At 41.6% G+C, this 21727-nt stretch overlaps 2 protein-coding genes across 6 annotated transcripts in view; one reads left to right on the top strand and one right to left on the bottom strand.

The window, feature by feature from the left end:
* Nucleotides 1-459: 459 nt before the first annotated feature.
* The window catches only part of PAICS (phosphoribosylaminoimidazole carboxylase and phosphoribosylaminoimidazolesuccinocarboxamide synthase), a 35285-nt gene continuing 14017 nt past the window's right edge, over nucleotides 460-21727 (bottom strand). For all 5 annotated transcript variants that reach the window (XM_072336817.1, XM_072336815.1, XM_072336814.1 and 2 more), the window contains 13 exons: nucleotides 19904-19975; nucleotides 18883-19284; nucleotides 16763-16828; nucleotides 15416-15606; nucleotides 7708-7753; nucleotides 7066-7263; nucleotides 5787-5965; nucleotides 5247-5426; nucleotides 5047-5160; nucleotides 4127-4210; nucleotides 3799-3979; nucleotides 2574-2732; nucleotides 460-1719 (listed from right to left, as the gene is read on the bottom strand). In XM_072336817.1, coding sequence (XP_072192918.1) covers nucleotides 1553-1719; nucleotides 2574-2732; nucleotides 3799-3979; nucleotides 4127-4210; nucleotides 5047-5160; nucleotides 5247-5426; nucleotides 5787-5965; nucleotides 7066-7263; nucleotides 7708-7753; nucleotides 15416-15606; nucleotides 16763-16828; nucleotides 18883-19284; nucleotides 19904-19975 — 2039 coding nt within the window. In that variant the 3' untranslated portion in view covers nucleotides 460-1552. The remainder of the gene's footprint in view (nucleotides 1720-2573; nucleotides 2733-3798; nucleotides 3980-4126; nucleotides 4211-5046; nucleotides 5161-5246; nucleotides 5427-5786; nucleotides 5966-7065; nucleotides 7264-7707; nucleotides 7754-15415; nucleotides 15607-16762; nucleotides 16829-18882; nucleotides 19285-19903; nucleotides 19976-21727) is intronic.
* The window catches only part of PPAT (phosphoribosyl pyrophosphate amidotransferase), a 40657-nt gene continuing 26952 nt past the window's right edge, over nucleotides 8023-21727 (top strand). Inside the window, exon 1 of the mRNA XM_072336818.1 lies at nucleotides 8023-8296. Within this exon, the coding sequence (XP_072192919.1) occupies nucleotides 8169-8296 (128 nt within the window). The 5' untranslated portion in view covers nucleotides 8023-8168. The remainder of the gene's footprint in view (nucleotides 8297-21727) is intronic.

Genomic DNA, 21727 nt, shown 5'->3' with positions numbered 1-21727 from the left:
TTGGCACAGTTTTACAAATGAAGTTAGTACAATCAGGGTAAAAGTGATTTGATATAAGAAATGAGCCACTGCACAGAGCACGGCTTCACTGCTGGTTTGTATTGCAAGGATGATATTTTACCATGAAATTTGAACCTTTTTGTCACTAACCAGCTCTAAGTATTACTAGGTTTTTGTGTTTGTGCTTAAAAGATAAAAGCAAATCCCCCTCAGGACTACACAAAGAGGTAGAGTTGTTTTGCTCCAGTGTAGGCTTTGAAATTAAGATTTTACTTAACTCTAGAAGATAGCACTAGTTGGAGCTCTGTGATGGCTGCACAGATAGAAGATGTGGTCCTTCCTATGATGGTCAACAGCAACAAATCAATCCAGTTTACCCTCATTAAGAAGCAAATACAAGCTACACACAACAATAAAGCTACATATTATGAAAAAGCAACAGGGCTTCCTCTAACAGTAAGCAACATGATCTGCTGCTTTAATGCATAGGGTTATTTTACAAGTGTTTACCATATCTTAAAAGCTGATGACTTACTGCATGAGTATCTTATGAGGTCTCCATGAAACAACTTTGAATTAAATAGTTTATTTAATTATAAAAGCATAAATTGTACATACATTGAGTAATTGCATATTTCTTAGAATCAGTACCTACATTGAAGAATGTTGTGTGCAAAGACAAGACAGTCATGCTTAGGCTTGCCCCTGGTATTCTGTTGCTTTACCATTTATTCCTACCTTCAGTTCAGTATAATTCCCATAGAAACAGAGTGAGGGAATATAGATACATTGATGTGTACGAGGATAATTTGACAGCATCACATATGTCCACAGTAGATCTGCCTAATATTTGAAGGGCTAATATTTGACTGGACTAGGTCAAGAGTTATACAGCAAGTAGGCAATAAGGCCTAGTTATGGCTGCATTCAAAATTAGAGCTTGTCACAAACAAGAGAACAGTAACTTCTCAAATGATGTGATAAAGTCATTGATGGGGTGTATATACATACACACATGTACACATGAAAAAATATATGTTTTTTTAAAATAAGGCAGTTATTTCTTTCAGGCTCTTACTTATTCTTAGCCTATTTTCTTATTAATACAGCATATGTTGCTATTTTATTGCTAAAAGAAAGCATACCATCATTACAGCACTACATCAGCACTAGTTTTAGTTAGCAGTCCCATTGAGCTAATAAGCTTCAGAATATACATTATTACTATGGAAGAATTTTACCATTACGGGAAGAAAAGTAGTGGGCTCCTATTGAAATCACACCAAATCATTATGTTGACATAACCATCAGCGGTAGTTAACAGTATACACTGAAGAGCAGAACAACGCTATTCTGGAACAACAGAAAGATAACTAAAATATTATCTTCTTTTACTAAATGGTTAATACTAAAAAAAAAACCCAAAACAAACCAAACCAAAACACAAGAGAGGGATGAGATCTCTCACGTCATCCAACTGCAACTCGTGATACAAACGCACGTGCACGCCACTATCTTTGTGTGGCTGGTAGGAGTTACTTGTTGGTTGGACTTACAAGGTGCACTCCCGCAATTTTTTGTCAGCCTGCTTCAAGGAGATCCATGTATTTAACATGTTTGATTGCAGTTTGGCCCATACCAAGTGGTTGTTTAACCCAAAAATCTGGGCAGCAAACTGAGCGGCTCCTTCAGGTGACAGAGTAGTAGGACAGCCAAGACCTGCAAAGAAAGCAAAATGCTACTTTCAAACATGTTTTATAAGCAGATGCAAAACATTGCCTCCAAATGACTGTTTAAGACAATGCTTGTTTCAACCCTCTAGAGCCATGTGATTTAGTTTTAAAGCTACTGAAGTATCAAATGTCTCAATACTTCTCTCATCATGGCATTTGAAACCCAAAGCCAGCAAAGCAATAAGTTTATGAGGAAAGAGGTAACAGGCTGCTGTGCCTGCGAGTTGCCAAATAGCTGTTCTAATCACTAGCTGATCAGAATTCATATGGCAGCAATACGCTGCTGTAGAAGAGTCAAGCTAATTGTAGAGAAAGATATTCATAGTATCATATCATAGTATCATAGTATTGTGCGAGTTGGAAGGGACCTTAGAGATCATCGAGTCCAACTCCCGGGATTCGAGCCCTCTGTGTAGCAGAGCGGCACTTCTACCCCCTGCTCCACAGGGGGGGATTCGAACCCGGGCCCCCGGTGTTGCAAACGGGAATTCTACCGCTGCGCCACCGGAGGCACACCGGTGCCAATTATTACTTGATCTTTTATCACAGTAAATTTACTAAAGTAAAATGGAGCGCTATAAGAAGAAACAACAGCTTCCCATTATCAGCTCCTGTTTCAAACTCAAATATTTAGCAAGGATAAGCAAAGGATCATATCTTTCTAAAGAGTATTTGTACATAATCTCTTTGACTTCTCAGCTGCAAAAAGCCCAAAGACTGCATGCAGATTTCCAGAGACTGTTCAGTACTGATCAAGCCATTGTTCCAAACATGTACATGCACTGTTAATGATAACTATAGGTAGGTCTGTACAATTGCACAGGCTGAAGATCATCTTACCACTGGGCAGTCTGAGAGAGGACCACACATCCTGAGCACCCCAGTCTGATGAGAGAGGAGGACAGTTGACAACAGGGTAAGCAGTGTTACCAGACATGACTGGCCCTAAGCCATTGCTTCTGCCGGCTACTGCAACAAACACAGTTGGGATTCCATCACCTTGTTGGGGGGAGAAAAAGAAAGAAAGAAAATAATAAGCAAGTCCATCTTGTTTCCTCCTACTTGCTTTTATGGAGCTTTAAGTACACAGTTCTTCAGTTTGCACTTATATTTCTTTCATTCTGTTAATGCAGCACTAAAATTTATGTTGAATTTTCCCCTTTACATACCAAAGGACTGATCGTACAGCCTTAAAACCCAGATACTGTTTACCATAACTGAACAAGTTAGCATGTCTTACCCTGCCTCTGCTTGAGAGAAAGAGTCAGAGGAATGGGAACTACTCAGCTTTTGGAAACAGCAACATTTAAGGATGAGAGATTTAGTCAGCTAAATGCTGGCTATAAAACTATAGAAAAAAGAACTATAGTTTAACTAAAGTCTTAATTCATCTCTAGTGAATCTCAGCTGTGATTACCACATTTGTGTTTTCAAGTCTATAACTGCTTCCTCTTGTCCCCAAATGGTAATTTTCCTCTGTATAAGGAATACTTCAACAAGTGAATTCTCGTCTCTCCTCTGCTAGCCTATAAACCCTTCCAAAGAGAAGTCAAGCTTTCTTGGTATAAGAAATATGAATTGAAATCAAGTATTTTTTCCCATCGCATACAAAAATTATTCAACATTTTCAACAAGTGAGTAGGATGATGGCAGCAACATCTGTGTTGTAGGTAACCAAAGAACATTTATGGTCAGCTAGAGGAAACCTCCTCTCCTCCCTGTTTCAGAAATACATTTACTGTAGTATCTTCCTACAGATGCAGGTATTAGCATGATCAAGGCTCGAGCAAAGAAGTGCAAGAACTGAGATAGAAATCACAGTTCAAGCTTTTGAGTAATGGAAGTTCTGAGACAATATCTTACTTCATAATTGCTTAGTGCAGTCTGCCATCTATCATTATGTAATTAACAAGAGTAGAACTGCATTGTAACAGACTATTCTTGTTTTCAACAAGCAAGAAACCATGGGGAAAAAAAAAAAAAAGCCTACAGAGATCCTTAAGTTGACAAGTCATTTTTGTATGTGATATTGCTCAGTCTCATTCATTAGTTCTTTGACATCTACCTTCATATTCTGCTTTGATCCTCAGAGTTTCATCCGGCCCTTTGTGAGCAGAGGTTACTCTCAACTCACAAGGAATTCCAAAGGTTGTGCATGCCTTCTTTATTTTCTCACAGTGGCTGAGGTCAGAAGTAGATCCCATCAATACCACAACTCTACCTTGGCTCTTCGTTTTCAGAAGCAACTATGAGGAATAGTTAAGGGAGAAGAAAGAAGGAGGAATAATAGGAAAAAAACAAACCAAACAAAATAGTCAACAGGACTGAAGACACAGTTATCAAAGAGCAGATACACTGCTCATTAGGGGAAAAAAAAGCCCCCACATAAATACCTCTACTCTTTCTGCAACCCATTCAAAGTTTCTTTTGACCATCTGCAGTGCTTCGGGAGTCACTTCCTTCAGGTCTCGATAGGACTAAAAAGGAGAAAGAAAAAACAACAGGCAAGTGTTAAAGTTCAGGTTTTGCTTCAGGTGCCCAAAGCAATTTGTTTTGCTACCATCATTGGTACCAATACCTCAGCTGAAGTATTTACGCCATTTCTAGGCAAGATGAGATGACATTGATACAGTTATAGGAGAGGTTCTAAAGCGAGTCTTTTTCCTTTACATAGAAAAGGATATGGAAAGAGCAAAGTCTCTAATTCTATGAAAAGAAGAGTTAAAGTGGATGTAATTACTTCTTTTAAACATGGATGTGGAAGCAAGGAAAAAACAAAACAAATGAACGCTCATTTTAAGAAAGTACTTGTATATACACATTAGAATTCATGGCCATTTGTAACCTGGAAGGCTTTTAGCAATAGGGTTATCAAGGCTTCAATAGCTTCCCAATGGGTAAGCTTAGGGAAACACAGCTAATTTAAGAGTTGGAATCTGTAGTGATACAATTGCCTGCAGCAGCACTGCACTAACCAACCAAGGTTCTGCATGATGTTATCACGTACCTTACTTTAGGGATATGAACAAAAGCACAGAGCCATTCACTTGAGGATGCCACTACATGATTCGTTAAGCAATACAATAAAGCAGTTCTGCCCTCTGATTTATGTTTGATGTATTAATACCCCTGCTTTCCAACTCTTCCCCACTATTTAAAGAAAACAGAATTGGATGCTAAATATCTTATGAACTAATCTGTAGCAACATAAGTATCTATAATAAAGCCACTCTGAGAAAAAGACCCTTAGCTATAGAGGCAAGTGTTATTAATCCATCTCCTTCCCCATTGACTTTAAAGACTAAAATGTTACCTGTTTGTCCTTCTGCTGGCTTCTGTCTCCTGATGGCCACAGTCTCCAGGAATCATTATCAATAACATCAGCAAGAACAATTTCTTTGGTCAAAATATTAACACCGAATTCAATCTGTAAAGGCAACAAGAAGCTTCTGTAAGGAACTATAGTAATATTTCCTGTCAAAACTAGGATCATGGGAAATCAGATTTTCATACCTTCAGGTCCACCAGAGTGCAATTTTGGGGCTGCCATGATTTTTCCAGGATCTCAAAAATAGCTTGAGTGGAACGAGCCATAATATCCACTTCAGTCTTGCCAATAGTGAGTCCAGCAAAAGAGAATTTTGCTTCAATTAGCTGCTCCTCAGACCACTGTGGATCGTTATTAGCATCATCCTATTAAGGAACCAAGCAGATAAAGCATGCAAGTTCAGTCATTATAAGGGAAAAGTAGCCATTAGAAAATAACATTATTGTTAAAAAAAGAAAAGCAGCATTAAATGTACTCTTTACCATTCAGCAATTTCAAATGCACTTTTTCTGAGCTATCTACTTTCTACACTTTGGCTCATTATTCTTTGATGGCTTTGTGAGCATCAATGAGAACACAAGAAAACACCTAAAAACACCCTAATACCAGAACTAACAACTCCTTAAAAGGAGGTCAGTCATTAGTGCAACTAATTATCCATTAGCATTTTTAACAAGATACTACAGAGTTCTAAGTTTGATTCTCACCAGAGGAAAGAAACTTACCTTATAAAACATCTCAATTTTAGGCGGGTAAAACTTATAGCCTTCTTTAACACCAGGGTTTCTTTTAAGGAAAGAGCCAGTAGCGATTCTTCTGCAGACCCATTCAATTGGGATCATCTCACAGTGAGCTGCTATGAAAGCGGTGTCACTCTGTTTCCTGACAAAAGCCGTTTTGATTCCTACATAGAAGGATGGCAGCTTAGTTTCATGAGCAAACTCCACAGTTGAATCAAGAGTCACAAGGAACCTTAAGCACAACCAAATCTTGTGCTCCTCTGTACTTAAAGGACACAGTTAATCTCTTTAGGGTATTTTAAGCCTAAGAAAATGGCTTTTGGTTTTTTTCCTCCTTTTATGCGTGCTTTTCAAAGGCTCGAATTGGTTCCATTATAAAGGAAAGAAAAACTTTAACAGAATTTGTTGAACTACCACCTTTGAAGAAGTTAAGGTTAAGAAGAGTTGCGAAAAGCAAACAAACTTCTACAATAAGGCACTCGTTATCTGCAATTTATGCCCTCAAATAATCAGACCAGAATAGAAGGAATCCTGAAAGTTCTTTTGTTGCTTTAAAATGCAACTGCAGTTTACTCCATAGCGCCTGAAGCTACCAACTAAAAGCCACTTAAGGATCTTTGAGGCACCTTCTTAGCATTTAAAGTTCCTACTATGTCCATAGGCTATTGGATATTTAACATATTAAGTTAATTACTGGCCCCGTAGACTTTAGCAAGATATTTAATTCATGCAATCAACAACAGGCTTCCCAGGGAAGCCAGCAGCTGGAGGTTATACCAAAGGACCCAATCACACGCTCCTCTTCAAGCTGTTTGCAGAAGACCTCGATCTCTGCTAATGCTTTAAGAACTACTTGTACAGAAATAGGTATAGTTCCACAGAGGCCTTCTTTCTTTCTCACACACGGAACACACTAGCTATGACTCTGCTGATTAACTAAAATCAATTACTTTTATAGCAGATCATACAGTTTTTAGAGTAGCTGGGACTGAGCAGCAGAAAGGAGGACCAGGGCTACATCCATACCAGGGGAGAACCTGTACCAGTGACGTGTGTGGCCAGCAGATGTCAGATACTCTTGTGTACCAAATGACTGGGCCATCCATCCAGCTCTGAGGTATCAGAGGGAAAGGTGAACTAGAAACAAAGTCTGAACAAAATACATCAGAGCCTACAGGGAAGGTAAGTCAGAGCACGGAGTCAGCAGTGCTGGGTGGCAACACATGCAGCATGCGGGCATTAATTCTACCTTTGCAATACAAACCTGCCTCCTGCAGCAGCTGGAACACGCAGCTGGTGGTGGTGTTGGAGATGGCAGCCTTCCCCTCCATCCGGTCCTTCCTGGCAGCATTCCCCGCTGTTATTTGGTCCTTGGACTGCATCAGAACGCATCCCGGGATATCGGGCAGCTCATACACTTCTTTCGTTTTACCTTCATTAACTTTTTTACCAAGTTTCAGATCTAGAGGAAAAAAAAAAAATACAATTAAAAGCGTTTTAGATGCACAGAGTTTTGGCCGCGGACGTCAGCACGCTTAAGGGGGCTGCGCGCCGACCAGCCCCAGCGCCACCTCCACACACAGCCCGTGGCTGCGTGCGCTGCCTGGAGGGCTCGGTACAGCGGGAGCCTTCACAGCTTCCTCGCTGCTTTCCAGGTGCAGAAGCGCAGCTGAGCGGCGCGCCCCGCGCTGCTCCGACCGCGACGGCAGCGAGATGCGGAGCTCCTCCGGGACACGGACAGCAACATCTCCGCTCGCGAGGGAACGAGAAGCGGTTAGAAGACGGCGTGGCTAAGAGAAACTTTTCCGCAGACACCCGAGCACAGCTACGCAGCAGCACAGCACGGCGCAGCTCCGACCCCCGCCCTCCTCCCCCCTCAGCGCCCAGCGGTCACGGTGCGCGTTACCTGAGGCGGCGGGGGCCATGGCGGCGACGGTAGCGGCAACAGGCACCTAGAGCACAGGAGAGAAGCTGAACGCACGCGGCCGACCCGCCGCCGGGGTAAGAAGGGCCCGGCGGAAGGGGCGGGCAGGCGGGGCGGCGGAGCCCGCGCGCCAATCGCCGCCCAACACGGCGGGGCCGACCCGCGCCCCTCCATCCCCACCCCCCGAGCGCACGCTGCCCCGTCCCGCGGCTCGGCCAATGCCGGCTCCCCGCGGTCCCGGCGGCGGGGCGGGGGGTGGAGAGCGCAGGGGGGGGCCGGGCGGGGAGCGAGGTCGGAGCCCCCCCCGCATGTAAATGAGGAGGCCGCCCGGCGGGGTACCGGCGGCTTCGCGCGGCGCTGTTGGCTGCGCGCGGTGCCCGTAGGAGAGCGCGGGAGGGATCCGCCGGAGCGGGCCGGGTCGGGTCCCGCCGCCACGTGCCGCCATGGAGCTGGAGGAACTGGGCATCCGCGAGGAGTGCGGCGTGTTCGGCTGCATCGCCTCCGGAGTGTGGCCCACCGAGCTGGACGTGCCCCATGTGATCACGCTGGGGCTGGTGGGGCTGCAGCACAGGTAAGGGGGACGCGGCCGCTCGGACGGCGCCGACCCTGAAGGGGGAAGTTAGCGCGTGGTCGGGCGCCGGGCCGGGGCGCCCTACCGAGGGAGGAGGAGGGAGCGGTGCTGCCGGGGGACCGCCCGGCCCGTCCTGTTCCACCCCGCGCCAGCCGGGCAGCCTCCCCGGGCCCTCGGCAGCAGCGGCTCCCGGGCACTCTTCGGACTTCGCCTGCAGCCAACGAAGCGGCATCGCCCCGGCCCGGCCGTGCGTTCCTCCCGACCCCGAGCCGCGCGGGGGGTGGCAGGGATGCGCCTGGCCCGGCAGCCCCGGGCTGCCTCAAGGACCCGCTGCCTGGCCCTGCCCTGCCCTGCCACGCTATGCTATGCCCGGCATTGAGCGAGACGGTCGTCCTAAATGCAATCCCGCCGACCTAAATCTGCAGAAACAGAATGGTTCTCGAGGAGTCTTAAGCTTCTCTTAGCCGTAACATGTTCAGATGCATCATAGTAATAAAACTCGCCGTCTACCTGAGATACCTCTAACTGTGTAAAGGAAACTGCATTCACCGCGATTCATTGAGGAAAGCGCGACCTCCTCGTGGGAGCAGCCACACGCACATGCTGTGTGTGGCCCCGCTGGCCTACGAACACCTGCATAATATTGCTTAACTTCCTCTCGGTGAACGGTAGGCAACATTGACATGCACGGCAACTCGGGAAGGCGTGCTGCTCTAAGTACACATGCACAGGTTTGTTCTCTACATTTTGGAGGTCACAAACATGTAAGGGTTGCTCCGAATTTGTTTTGGACAGTAGAAACAGTAGAAAAAGCAGTCAGTTTTTCTCTTAGAGCCCAGTCTCGTACATTTACAGGTAAAATGCTGCACCCCAACATCCTAACAATTACACCCTAACAGTTTTCTTTGGGTTGCAGGTGTATCATTCGTGAACTGTACGTGTTTGCCAGTGTCCATCAAAATCATTTTTATTGGGAATGATAAAGCAACAGGATGTAAGGAATGAAGCCATGTGATCAGTGGCCTCATTTTTGGTTGAGCCATTTTCTGTAAAGAGCCTGGAAGAACATCCTGGTTCATTTATGCTTACAGTCACACTGCTGGACTTGGGTGAAGTTTCTTAGTTGGAAATAAAACGATGTATTTTCATCTCATTGCAGCTTACTCTCTCAGTTTTTACTGCAACCTTGTTTCATGATTTTCAATACATAACATAGCTTTCTTCCTCTCTTTTTGCAATGGACACTTGACTTTGATTTCCACGAGCTCTTTACTATCACATATCTCCTGTGGTGCCTTATATGATAGTAATGTAACGTTGTGGCTGAAGCTGTAAGCAATTTGCAAGTTATGCAAAACTACAGAATAAGCTCTTAATGTCATACAGACTCTGCCTCTGATGCTGATCTCTTAACTCAATATGGGTCAAAATTTTTAAAGGATGCTTTCTTGGAGACGTAAACTTGGATGTATGTGTAAAATGAAACTTGTTTGCTTTCACTGTAAAGTGAAACTCCGTTCAACTTGATACACAGTCAATGAAAGTGTTGTATAGCTGAAATGTTAACTTTCCCATTTCCTTCTTTGCCATTTCTGTCCATCCTCTCTATATTTCTCCTTAGCATTCTGCTGTGAGGTGTAGTGAAAGGTGCCATCCCTTTCTGGAGGTGATAGGGTACCAAGTTTGTTCTTACTTCTTTTTGGGACATCTCTTGAAAACCAAGAATAAGATAGATAGCATTAACTGCATTGGTAAATTTTGTTAAGTCTGTTCTCTTAAACTGAAAAGCTAAGAAGTGTCTCTTAGCCATATTCCTTTTGGGGATTAAATATGAAAGAGAGATACAGTAAATGGATAGTAAAAGATGGATAGTCCCAACCATGTCCTGAGCAACTAACAGAGGTTTCATTGTCCATTGGAAGATACAGTCCTTAGGCCTCACAATGAGATTAATAGGGGTGTTTAGGTAATGACTATTGGCCTGAGAGGTGCACGGTCACAATTCTTTTACATTGCTAATTATTAATTTCTGGTTTTTGAAATCATACCTGTATGCATAAACATAGAGCTTTTGTAACATGGCACAAGAGCACATGGCATGAATTCCTTGCGCTTTATGTTCTGCTACAGTTGTTTCCAGCAATGTGAAGGGCTTTGCTTTTTGTGCTACATGGGCTAAAATGAGGTGAGATTTCTGCAGCGTTGGGAAGATAGTCAGACACCGGAGAGATTTACTTCAGCGAGGGTATTTGCAGCTGAAAACTTGAAACCCAGTACACTGGGTTGCTCAAGGAGAATATTATAGCACAAGTTCTAATGTGTGTATTTGAATGGTGTTCTTTCTGCCACTTAAACTCCTCTGCGTGAACTCAGGTATATGTGTCAGCTGGGTTCTGGGGTGGGCCCACAAACAGGCACATCATGTAAGACAGACTCGGTATCTCACTGTATTGACATGAGCAACAACTTCTAAGCTTTTTTTTTCCCTAATAAAAAAAAAACAGCTGCCTGAATTTTGAAGCTTAAATTTGCAGTTCTTTATAGCAGAAGGCAGAATATGGCTTTTTATTGGCTTTTACTTTATAGTCGTGTACTGTGAATTGAAACAAAAAACTGAGAGTATTACTACTTGCACACTAATCAAGGCCTTCCCTGCGCTAAGAACACAGTCCCGATTTAACTAAAGACCATTTTTCAGCCATTTTCATCTGGTCTTGCCACGTTTTATAGCTGTGTTACCAGCGAATCCTCATTTACACACAAAACTTTAAGGCTGTTAAAGTTAAAACTGTTACTTTGGATTTAACACTAAGAAAACTTAAGAATAGATATTCTAAGTCATCCTTATGAAAAGTAAGCTAGAGAACAAAGTCGCTGTAAAATCCATGGACAGCACAGCAAAGTCAAGTTAAAGGATATTGGTAAGGAGAGGGTTTTCTTGGGGACAGTGAGAGAGGGAGGGAGGAGTACTTTGAGTTACAAATCTATTAAACGTCATTGAAGTCCTTGACCAGGACAAATTTGCAACGTTAATCTTGGAACAAGTGTGATTTCTGTTAACTTTTTGCAAAATTCTCTGGAAAATATCTTTGGCAGTAATGCCGTGTGCTGAAACATTTATTTTTTAACAAGGTCTTTGAAAGTCCTCTTCTGTGCAGGTGGGAGTCTGGTTAAGTAAGGGAATCCTGCCTGTCCCAGCTCAGCTGGGTCTGTGTGTGGGATTTGTTAGGAGAATGGAAGTAAATGGAGAAGTCAACTTGCTTTTCCGATACTTCCCTCTTACTGACCACTATTAAAACTCACATAGTGATGCCAAAATAATCACCATTATATGTTTAGAATTTTTACTTCATTTTCTGTCTAGTGGAATTACTTGTTTCCAATTAGCCACTCTTTCAGCATAGCATATCAAATACCGTTATCTACATTTTCTATGCATCCTGTTCACTGCAAGATAGATTTCTAAAGGCTTTTTAGCAAGCTATTGGTATCCTGTCTTACACTGCAAATCTTACTGGAGCAAACTGGACATGGCAGTATTTGAATGGGAATTTTCTGAGGAGCACGGATATGCTACAGGTTATAATTTGCTATGTAGTATATTTAACTTTCATTTCATCTCAGAAACCCAGTGTGGGTTTAGTAGATCCTCCATTCTCAGAGGCAGGAATAGTATTGCTAACACTTTAATTGTCTACATGCCTTTTTTTGTTTTAATTAATCATATTTCTATATACATTACCTGCGGAATATACTGGGAAAGATATTTGTGTAGTAATTATTTGAGCCTTTATGATATTTTACCAGCATATTTATGCTGCGTGTGCTGTGTGGTTAAACATTCCCGAGTACTTTCAGAGACACATACTGCATATAAATGTGCTAACACTTCATCTTCAGTTAAGATTGGTGTAAGTTTATAGGCCATTCTATGCTGCTAGATGTGGACAGCCCCGTTTGGTTATATGCCCCAACCCACACTACTGCAGGAAGAGGAGGATGGAGACCTGTGGTGGTGGTGGCTGTTGAATCTGCTCTGCTTTTATGTAACTTCCTGCATGGTGATTGCCAGAAAATGAAGGCAGATTTATGTTGTAAGTTAAAATCCCTGAAATCTAATGCTCATTTCACAAAATGCAGCTCAACCCTAGCTCTTATTTCTGGATGTAGAGTAAGCAATCGAAATGAGATAACGTAAGGAGTGGGAAAAACAGGAGGGAAGTGGTGCTGAAGTGTTTATTAAAGGCAGATATTTCAAAACAGCCGTTATGTCCAATGGAGTTTAATTCCATCATATTAACCTGGCCATGGGGTGAGAGTGAAACTCTAATTTTTTCTTCTCATTGACTTTAGATAAGTCATCCATGTAGGTGTCATACAGCTCTCCAGTTATTTTCATGATTGCTCTTAGTTGGCTTGACTGCCTGTACATCACCATAGAGCATGATGCATGGAGGGAAGCTTGAACATGACATGGGATGGTTGGGTAAAACAGATTGTCTTGGCTGCTCTTTCTGCTATGTCTCACATTCCTGTTCTTGATCTTAAGGGAGGGAAAAAAAGCAGCAGCAGCAACAACAAAACTGAACAACAAAGAAGTTGTTTGGAGGGGCTTTTTATCAGGTTACAACTTGTCCATACAGGTTGGACAACTCATTGGATCACAATTGCTTGTGCCAACACAAAGGTTACTTTGCTGCAGGAAAAAGGTGGGAGTCTGGAGGAGAGTGCCTTTTAAGCAACAGTGGTGATTGTGGATCCATCAAGAATGCAAGTACTTCTGCTCAGTGAAGCCCATTCTCCATGCATTTGGCCCAATATAGTTTGGTCTACCAGGAAATCTGAATGGGGCATTCAGAATGCAGCGTAATAGCGCTATCGAAGGCACATAATGCGAGCCATTCGTATCAGTGAATAAGTGTGCTTTAGAGGTGCACTGAACATTTAATATAGATCAGAGTGGTGACTGTGATGTTTATCTGCTATACCACAAAAAAATCAATATCCTTATTTGTAAACTGGGAAGGAAACAGGTTTGTCCTTATGCTAGACTGAATGGGCCTCCTGCAAAAGCACGGGTGTTTGAGAAGGGAGAAGAGCAAAGATCTCTGTTTTTTATACGGTTGCTGTTACTCCCATCATTCCTTGGTATTGGTTTTGATATTTAAACTGAATCATTTCTATGATGAAATTTATATTAGATTATCAAGAGCAGTTACATGTGAACAACTTGGTCTGGTCATGCTGCTTAACAGGAACCACACTGTGGTTCCTAAGAACCTGTTTCTAAGCAGCTGTACTTCCCAGGCCCTTTCAGTTTTCCTGCAGTGCTCCCACACCTACCATTTAGCACGTGTCAGTGCCCCAGGTTCCATTCAGCTTGCTTTTAAGTGTACCTAGGCTACATATTGTGTGATTATCACAAGGTCAAAGCAGAGCAGAACCACAACAAGCTTGAGTGGGTGTAAAAGTACTCTCAAAGGATAAGAATATTGGCTTAAGTAATTGCTATTTTCAAGGGACTTTTATTGAGAAAGCCTTAATTTTGGTGATACTCCATTTGGCCCATTGTCATTACCCTGGGTGATACTGTCTAAAGGAGACAGACCTCAGCTTTAGGCAACTGGAATTCTAAATGCAGCATTCATGTTATTTTGTCTCTAACCAGAAAGTGATGTTGAATCACAACCATAGCTGCAATGAAGAAGGACTTTCCTTATGCCTCTTGGATTTATCTGTCTAATCTTCCTATATATTCAAGTCAATTAATTGCTAGGAATAAGTGGAAATGGCAAGTAAATATCAGGTGATGCCAAATGCCCTATACATTTGATCTCATACCACTACTGACTGAGAATAAATGCAAATGGCAAAAAAAGAATGATGAAGAATGTTAAAACAGCTTTAAAAAACAAGCTATGCTTTGTAGTCACAAAGCAGAATACACAAAAGCAGATCCACCTTCGTTGCACATTTGTTGGTGAGGTAAATTTTGCTCACCGGCAAGTGCAGACACATTTTCTGAGGGAAAAAAAACCACAACACCTTCTCCTTAGAAAGCCACATGCTCTTTTTTTCCCCTGTCAGATCTTGCTTTGTGCCTTTACCCTTTAGTGTTGATGTGAACCGTTTCCTTGTATAGATTGCAAATGCATTCTCCAGTTACCTGCTCTGAGCTACTGAGAATTCAGACAGACATTTGCCTCCATGCTTTTGTGCAGGTCTCACCTGAACAATACTTTTTAAATGCTCGTTTCTTGAAAGATCTGCTTATTTTAATGAGCAAAATAAATATATCTTTTTTATTTTCTGGGGGAGGAGAAAGGATTTGGGGGTGCAGCTGGGGTTGTTGTACTGAATGATAGCAAAGCTTTGGAAAGACTGCAATCCTCAGAGTGCATTAGTCAGAATTTTAAGTGAAGTTTGTCTTCTTTGTCATAAAGCCTTCCTAAAGTTACCCTTTCTTCTGTGAGGGCAGACACAGTACGTCAAATCTAACACTTGAGCTGCTCCAAGTTAGGGCTAGCACAGTTGAGAACTTACTGGGCTGCTTCTGTTCACTACCTACACAGAATATAGTTTGCTTTTTCTTTTTTTCAGCTGAGCTAGTTCTCATGTCCTATTAGTAAACGGAACTGATGTATAGGGGATCCAGTGAGAAAAAAGAGGGGATCTTGTTGCAATGAGTTATCAAATCAGCTTCAGTTTGTTTATGCAGCGTTAGCTTTGCACTCATGGAATGGTACAATTATCATAAAAAATTCTGACTTGCTGGGATGGTCATATTTGATGGGTTGAAATGTTAAGTGTAGATGTTTTATTTGATCAGAGCGGTATTTGCTTTCAGTTTAGCCTGTTATTCGTGTCACGTAGGTGAGCCAAGGCATGCAGGGAGAAGTTATATCTTTTATTAGACTGATGCCGCTTCTAAAATCTCACTGTTAAGGACTGTGATAGAAACTCATACCTTTTTCAGTTTAAATAACTGAAGGTGAAAGAATCAAATGGGAGCAACCGTGTACTCATGTAGGTGACCTTCTCTTACAAAAAAGTCTGTTTAATTTCTTACCATTGGAATCTTTTTGCATGCTAATTTGGTAGAAAGTTCATTAAACCAACCTGTTGCATGGCTGATGGATGTGCATACAGCTGTGTTCTGTTGAGGTCTTGCATTTCTTCCTGCTTACAAAGCCTTTCTAATAGTAACTTTTTCCCTTCTGTTACTGTGTTCACTCTCTCTGTTAATAGTTTTTGAAACTGGAATATGGTGTTTTCAGAAGCACTTTTCTTAAGTGGAATGGGCGACATCTCTGTGGACAAAAGCAAAGTATTTAGTTAGAGCGCACAAGTCAATGAACTGCTGACACTGAAGTTTAGCACATGCTAGATTTTCCTAATACTGGCCTTGGAGTACCCTCTTTTGGCAGCATTACCTAGTGTTGCATAAGGGGACATTGTATAATGACTAGTAGGAAAGAAGTAGACCTTGTGAAAATCATCATGCTACTCACTTGTATTTGAAAATTTTGGCTTTACCTAAGTACTGCCTTCTGCAAGACATAGTTATGGAGGTGACAATAAATAAAAGTGCATTTAATCACTGTGGCGCAGTGGTATAAGCTGCTGCTTGTGGCACCAAAGGGCCCGGGTTCGAATCCCCCCTGTGGCGCAGGGGGTAGAAGTGCCGCTTCACTACACAGGGGGCTCGAAACCTGGGAGTTGGACTCGATGATCTCTAAGGTCCCTTCCAACTCGCACGATACTATGATGATGATGATATGATACATAAAATTAGTGGGGTAGCTTGTAACAGTGTACTGAGCAGCTTGAATTCAAAATAAGGGGGAGCCTCCCAAATGCTAGCTTGGTTATTCCTCACTGTTGGAGTTTTTGATCATTTAGGGCTTGCCAATTTTGGCAGGAATGAAAATAGTTCCCCTACTTTTCTGTATCAGATTGCATATCATATATTTTTGTCCATCCCTTCATTTTTCTCTCACATTGATTCTGTAACATACTTCCTTGAGAATAGCTGTCTTAACCTGTTTTTCTCTTGTGCAATTTTAAGCACAAAATTTCTCATTTACTGACTACACAGTATAACATGAAGAAACCACAACCATGACTGTGATATCGTCATTATTTTCCTCTGAGCAGCCCACGTTATTCAAACAGCTTCCTCTTGAACTTTTTTTTCCTTACATTTGATACTTTAAATCCAAGAATTACTTCCTGATGTGTTCCTCATTATTATCACAGATGAGGACTCAAAGGAGTCCTCTTTTTTTCTCCGCTTTTTCCCTCTGGTTCACATTTTTCTCTTACAGATTGTTGATGGTACAAGAAGAATGTTAGTTTGGGGGCTGGTAACAAGTTCTAGGATTGATTTCTTCTTAAGTGTGCACTAGTATATGGCATACAATTAACACTAATGTATAGGTGCTTTAAAAAGTCAGAGGCTCTTACCATCATTCCATGTTTTTCTCTTTATACCCAAGGATCCTGTGTTTGCTGTAACGTCTCCCACTGAAACTTAAGAGAGAAGCAAGTTGACTTAAGTATTTTGCAGTGATTCTAAGAACATAGTCACAAACCAACATGCCTTAATACTGTAAAAGCAAATGCACTGTGACAAGTGAATTGGAGCAGTAGGAGTCTACTAGAAAAGTTAGGCACTGGACTGGCACGCAAAACGAAGGTGGAGACACGTGTGTTTGCTTGACAGATGCTTCAGCAAAGCTAATAATTAAAGCATCTTCTACGAATGGCTGTTGTTTTCCTTTATTCTGCAGTGGTGTTCACAGCACAAGCTACACAGCCTTTTTATAGCACAGTAAAATAGAAAGCAACCAGTTTGGCTCAAATATTTTTGGTGCTGAAAAAATCCATTTAGAAAGAGTAGAAATGAGCAGTACTGTCTGCAGTTTCTAGATCTAGAAGAAAATGAAAGTTTTAAGAATATCATTTCGAGTAAGAACCAGGGAGCTGGGAAACAGTGTCATTTCGTAACTGTGTGGACTTAATTCCAGCCACAACTGATGGCACTACAAGATGGTGCCACTGGATACCTCACTAGGGCTCTGATTTATGAGTGAGCACAGCTGCCTTAAGGATGGCTTCAGCCATTTCTACTCAGGCTGTCCGTGTGACCTCTGCTACCAAACTGGTTCAAGTCTTCAAATATTTGCAACATTGCAAATTATTATCTAACACATAGACAAAAATCCTAGTTTTAGTTTACCATAATTCGCTGAGCACTAAGGTGCTTTGGCAAACTTGCTTCTACATAATCTACCTGACTGCTTTGACTCTCAGGGACACCTGCCCCTGCTCCAGGCAGGTAATAATTACGAGTGCTGAAATATATATCGCAGCCCTGGATTTTTTTCTCTCCTGGCTGGTGTGAATTGAATTAATGAAGTTTGTTTGTTTGGAGCGCTCACACTTAGTATCAGCTTGCAGCTCTCTATCCATAAGTGCTTTACATGCCTGTTGGATGACCACTAAAACTTGTCATATTTTTCTAGCACCATTTCACTGTATGTCACTTAAGATTCCTAAAGCACAAAGACTCTCCAGTAACACTGAACACTTCGTGTGTTTGCACTTTTTGGTAATTTTCTTACTTCTAAACTCCTCCAAAGACCACTTTGAGTACTGCCTATTTGACTGTGCATAGAATCAAATAAAGGTAGTATCATAGACTATCCTGAGCTGAAGGAGACCCACAAAGATCGTCAAGTCCAGATACGCGTTCTTTAGTTATTTTCCCTCCTCATTACGACCATGAGCCGACAGTGTGCCCGGGTGGCCAAGAAGGCCAACGGCATCCTGGCTTGTATCAAGAATGGTGTGCTGAGCAGGACTAAGGAAGTCATCCTGCCCCTGTACTCGGCATTGGTGAGGCCTCACCTCGAGTACTGTGTCCAGTTTTGGGCACCTCAGCACAAGAAAGATATGGAGGTACTGGAGCAGGTCCAGAGAAGGGCAACGAGGCTCGTGAAGGGCTTGGAGAATCAGCCCTATGAGGAGAGGCTAAGGAAGCTGGGGCTGTTTAGCCTGAGGAAGAGGAGACTGAGGGGAGACCTTATTGCCGTCTTCCAGTACCTGAAAGGTTCTTACAGTGAGAGTGGGGCAGGTCTCTTCTCACTAGTGACAAGTGACAGGACGAGGGGAAATGGCCTCAAGTTGCGCCAGGGCAAGTTTAGGTTGGATATTAGGAAGAACTTCTTTACAGAAAGGGTGGTTAGGTACTGGAATGGGCTCCCCAGGGAGGTGGTTGAATCGCCATCCCTGGATGTGTTTAAGAGCCGTTTGGATGTGGTACTCAGGGATATGATTTAGCAGAGGTTGGGTTTTTTTTGTTTTTGTTTTTGTTTTTTGTTTTTGTTTTTTTTTTTCTTAGAGATGGGGTACTGGTTAGGCTGCGGTTGGACTTGATGATCTTCAAGGTCTTTTCCAACCTGGATAATTCTATGATTCTATGATTCTATGATTCTATGTATTTCACCCCTAGAACACTGGTCAAACAGGCAACTTTAGCATTCTGTTTAAGTGCTTTATCTCATTATTGAAGTTTTTAGTACCTGATAGGAGGCTTGAACTTTCACATCCCCATCCTGATGGACCTAGAGGCTGTCTCCTTAAGATACAGTCAACTTCATCGTAAAATCTCATTTTTCTCCTGGGATTACCAAGATGTTCATTTTCTTTCTGCAGTGCACGATATTCATATTTTAGGTTCTTGTACTTCGTGCGACATTGTTTCCAGTCTCTGTCTATTCCACGTTTCATTAACCTTCTGGCAATTTCCTCAAATATTTCTTTATTTCTTGTTGCCCCTTCAAGCATTTGCTGGATCTTTTCATCTGACCATATATTTATCAGAGCTCTAACTTCATTGTCGCTCCAGTGTTTTCCTGCTCCAGTATCATTAACTGTAATAACTTTAAAGTGATTTTGTGCTCCTTCCAAGGGGATACGATTATCTGAAAATATAATGAAGCAACTGAATACTGCTGAGTTATACATACATTAAAGTGTAATTGTAGTTGATGATTAAGTAACAAGCTGAAGGATTAATTAACATTTATAATAATTCTCTGGATGCAAAAATCTTGCAGTTTTGCAATATTAATATCCATATATGCTTATATTTCTAAGTGTGCAAGATATATATAATCTCCTGTCCTTGGAAACCATCAAAAATTCCACATTTTGTCACTGTGATTTTGCTGCTGTTGTCAAACACATGACAGGTGTGTCTGAATGCTATGTGCAGGACACCTGTAGGCTTAAAGCTTTAAAAGCAACAGTTTATCAGCAGTTGTAAGAAATTAGCTTTCCAGCGTTCTGTTGAATTAGAATGGAGAGAAGAAATATTATTCAATTGACAGTGCAATACAGAACTTCACTGAAATATTAATGCAAATTTTGCTCACGACAGAATAAACATAAGAAGCTACATTTTGGGTGTAGTGCTGAGACTAGGCAGGAGACAAAAGCAAATAAAGTAGCGTTTATGGTAGAGATTTGATTGATCTAGTTTTGGTCCTGAAATTACAATGCAGTTTGTTTCAGCGTAAATGCGTGGAAGTTAATACTCACCTGTCTCAAGTATCTGTTTTGCTAGTGGTGTACATGATCTGTCTTCTGAGGTAGAGCTTATAGAATCATCATCTACAGAAACACACAGGTTTAAAGAAAGTGGACATTGGCAAATTAATCACTGAGATTATTCCCATTTTCTGCAGGTAGCACTTGTCTTAATTAAAAATGTAACCCATTGGTCTTAGAGGGTTTTAATAAGTCTTTTGCTACGTGCCTCCCTAACTCAAATTATCTATTAGCATATCTCATAAGCCTTATCTTTGTTTCTGCTGCCGTGTTCCCCAAAAGGTAACTGTGGATGCTGCACACAAGTTTAAATACTTAATTAAATATGTAGGCGTACATCAATGGTTTGTTTCGCTCATATAGGTCGATTTGCATAACATGTTTGTGTGTGTTGACTGGCACAGGTGCTCCATCCATTTTTGGGTGCCATCTGCAGGCGTGCTCTTACAGGTTTGCTCACAGCTATTAGGGCTTGAACTTTTTGAAAACTAGAATCTGAAATTACTTAAAAATCCTTAATGATAAATAAATACATGAATAAAAGTGTTTGTGGTTAACTTGGGTTGGCAGCAAGAAAAAACTGTTCCATAAACATCTATTTCATGATCAGGTATCCCATAATTCTTCAGAATATTCTTGCATCTTCAGCTCTTGGAAGTACAACTTTGAACCCAAAGGGAGTACTAGCATACCTGGTCTAGAGGGACGTATTCCTGCTTATAGCGGAAGGGGGGGTTGGAACTAGATGATCTTAAAGGTCCCTTCCAACGCAAACCATTCTGTGATTCTACTCCTGGGCTCTGAAACTATTTATTATTATTATTATTATTAAACTATGATGTACACCAAATGTTCATTCTCTCAACTATGCACTCTAATCTCACTGTGCTTTTGGCAGTGGCATTTGCTTCTGACCTAAGTGATTGCTGTCTTCAGTGGATATTATGTGACAAGAAAAGGGCATTGGTGTGTCTAGAGCAATCATTCGTATTCTGTCACTGTGCGTGAACTCTTCTCTTTGCATTTGGGTGGCCTTGCTATGCCTCTGAACTTTCAGGGACATGGTCTTACTTTATCCTTAATGCAATTTGCATTTTCAGTGTTATTGCTGTCATGGCATTGCTCTGGAGTTGTCCTCAGTGTCATACTCCTTACAGTTATGTAAACAGTTGTAAATGCTGTGCTGGACAGGAGGTCTGAACAACCAATTTCAGATAACATAATTGCCAAGGACAGCTTCTTGCATGGATTGCAGAAATGCTGATGCATACAATGGAAATTTTCTTAGGGTATAAACTTTCAGTCTAAGAGGGGAAAGAATTTTCATTCCAGAATCACTGCATTCAGTTCTTTTATTCTTTCATTTAAATTCTGGCTATAAACAGTAATACTCAAAAATTAGAATTTGGTCCAGGTTGTCAGGACAGTAGATTTCAGTGTCATTGCTATTTTGCTCTAATGCCTTTTTTCTATGACCATCCATGGCTTCTATGTTCAGTTATTCCAGAAGGTTAATATCCTACATGTATTCTAATGTAAATTTTAAGCGATTTTAATAAATTTCCCGAATACTTGTGGTTGAATGTACAACTCTCTGATTTCAGTTTTACAGGTAAGATAACACAGAATATTTGTGCAAGCTGCTGGATAGTGAATAGTCTGAAATTTAATGGACTGTCTTGAAATGGTTGGAAAAGATATAAAATGTTCAGTGTTTATGAGACACCTAGTTAGTCTTCCAGATCACCCTGTAGTAGCTGTGTACAAAACCAAAAGAACTGTTTTTGTTTCACAAACAAGCACATATCTATCACA

This window comes from Excalfactoria chinensis, chromosome 4, assembly GCF_039878825.1.
Source record: "Excalfactoria chinensis isolate bCotChi1 chromosome 4, bCotChi1.hap2, whole genome shotgun sequence".
NCBI lineage: Eukaryota > Metazoa > Chordata > Aves > Galliformes > Phasianidae > Excalfactoria > Excalfactoria chinensis.
Note: the sequence above shows the minus strand (reverse complement) of the source record. Positions and strands in the feature narration are given on the sequence as shown.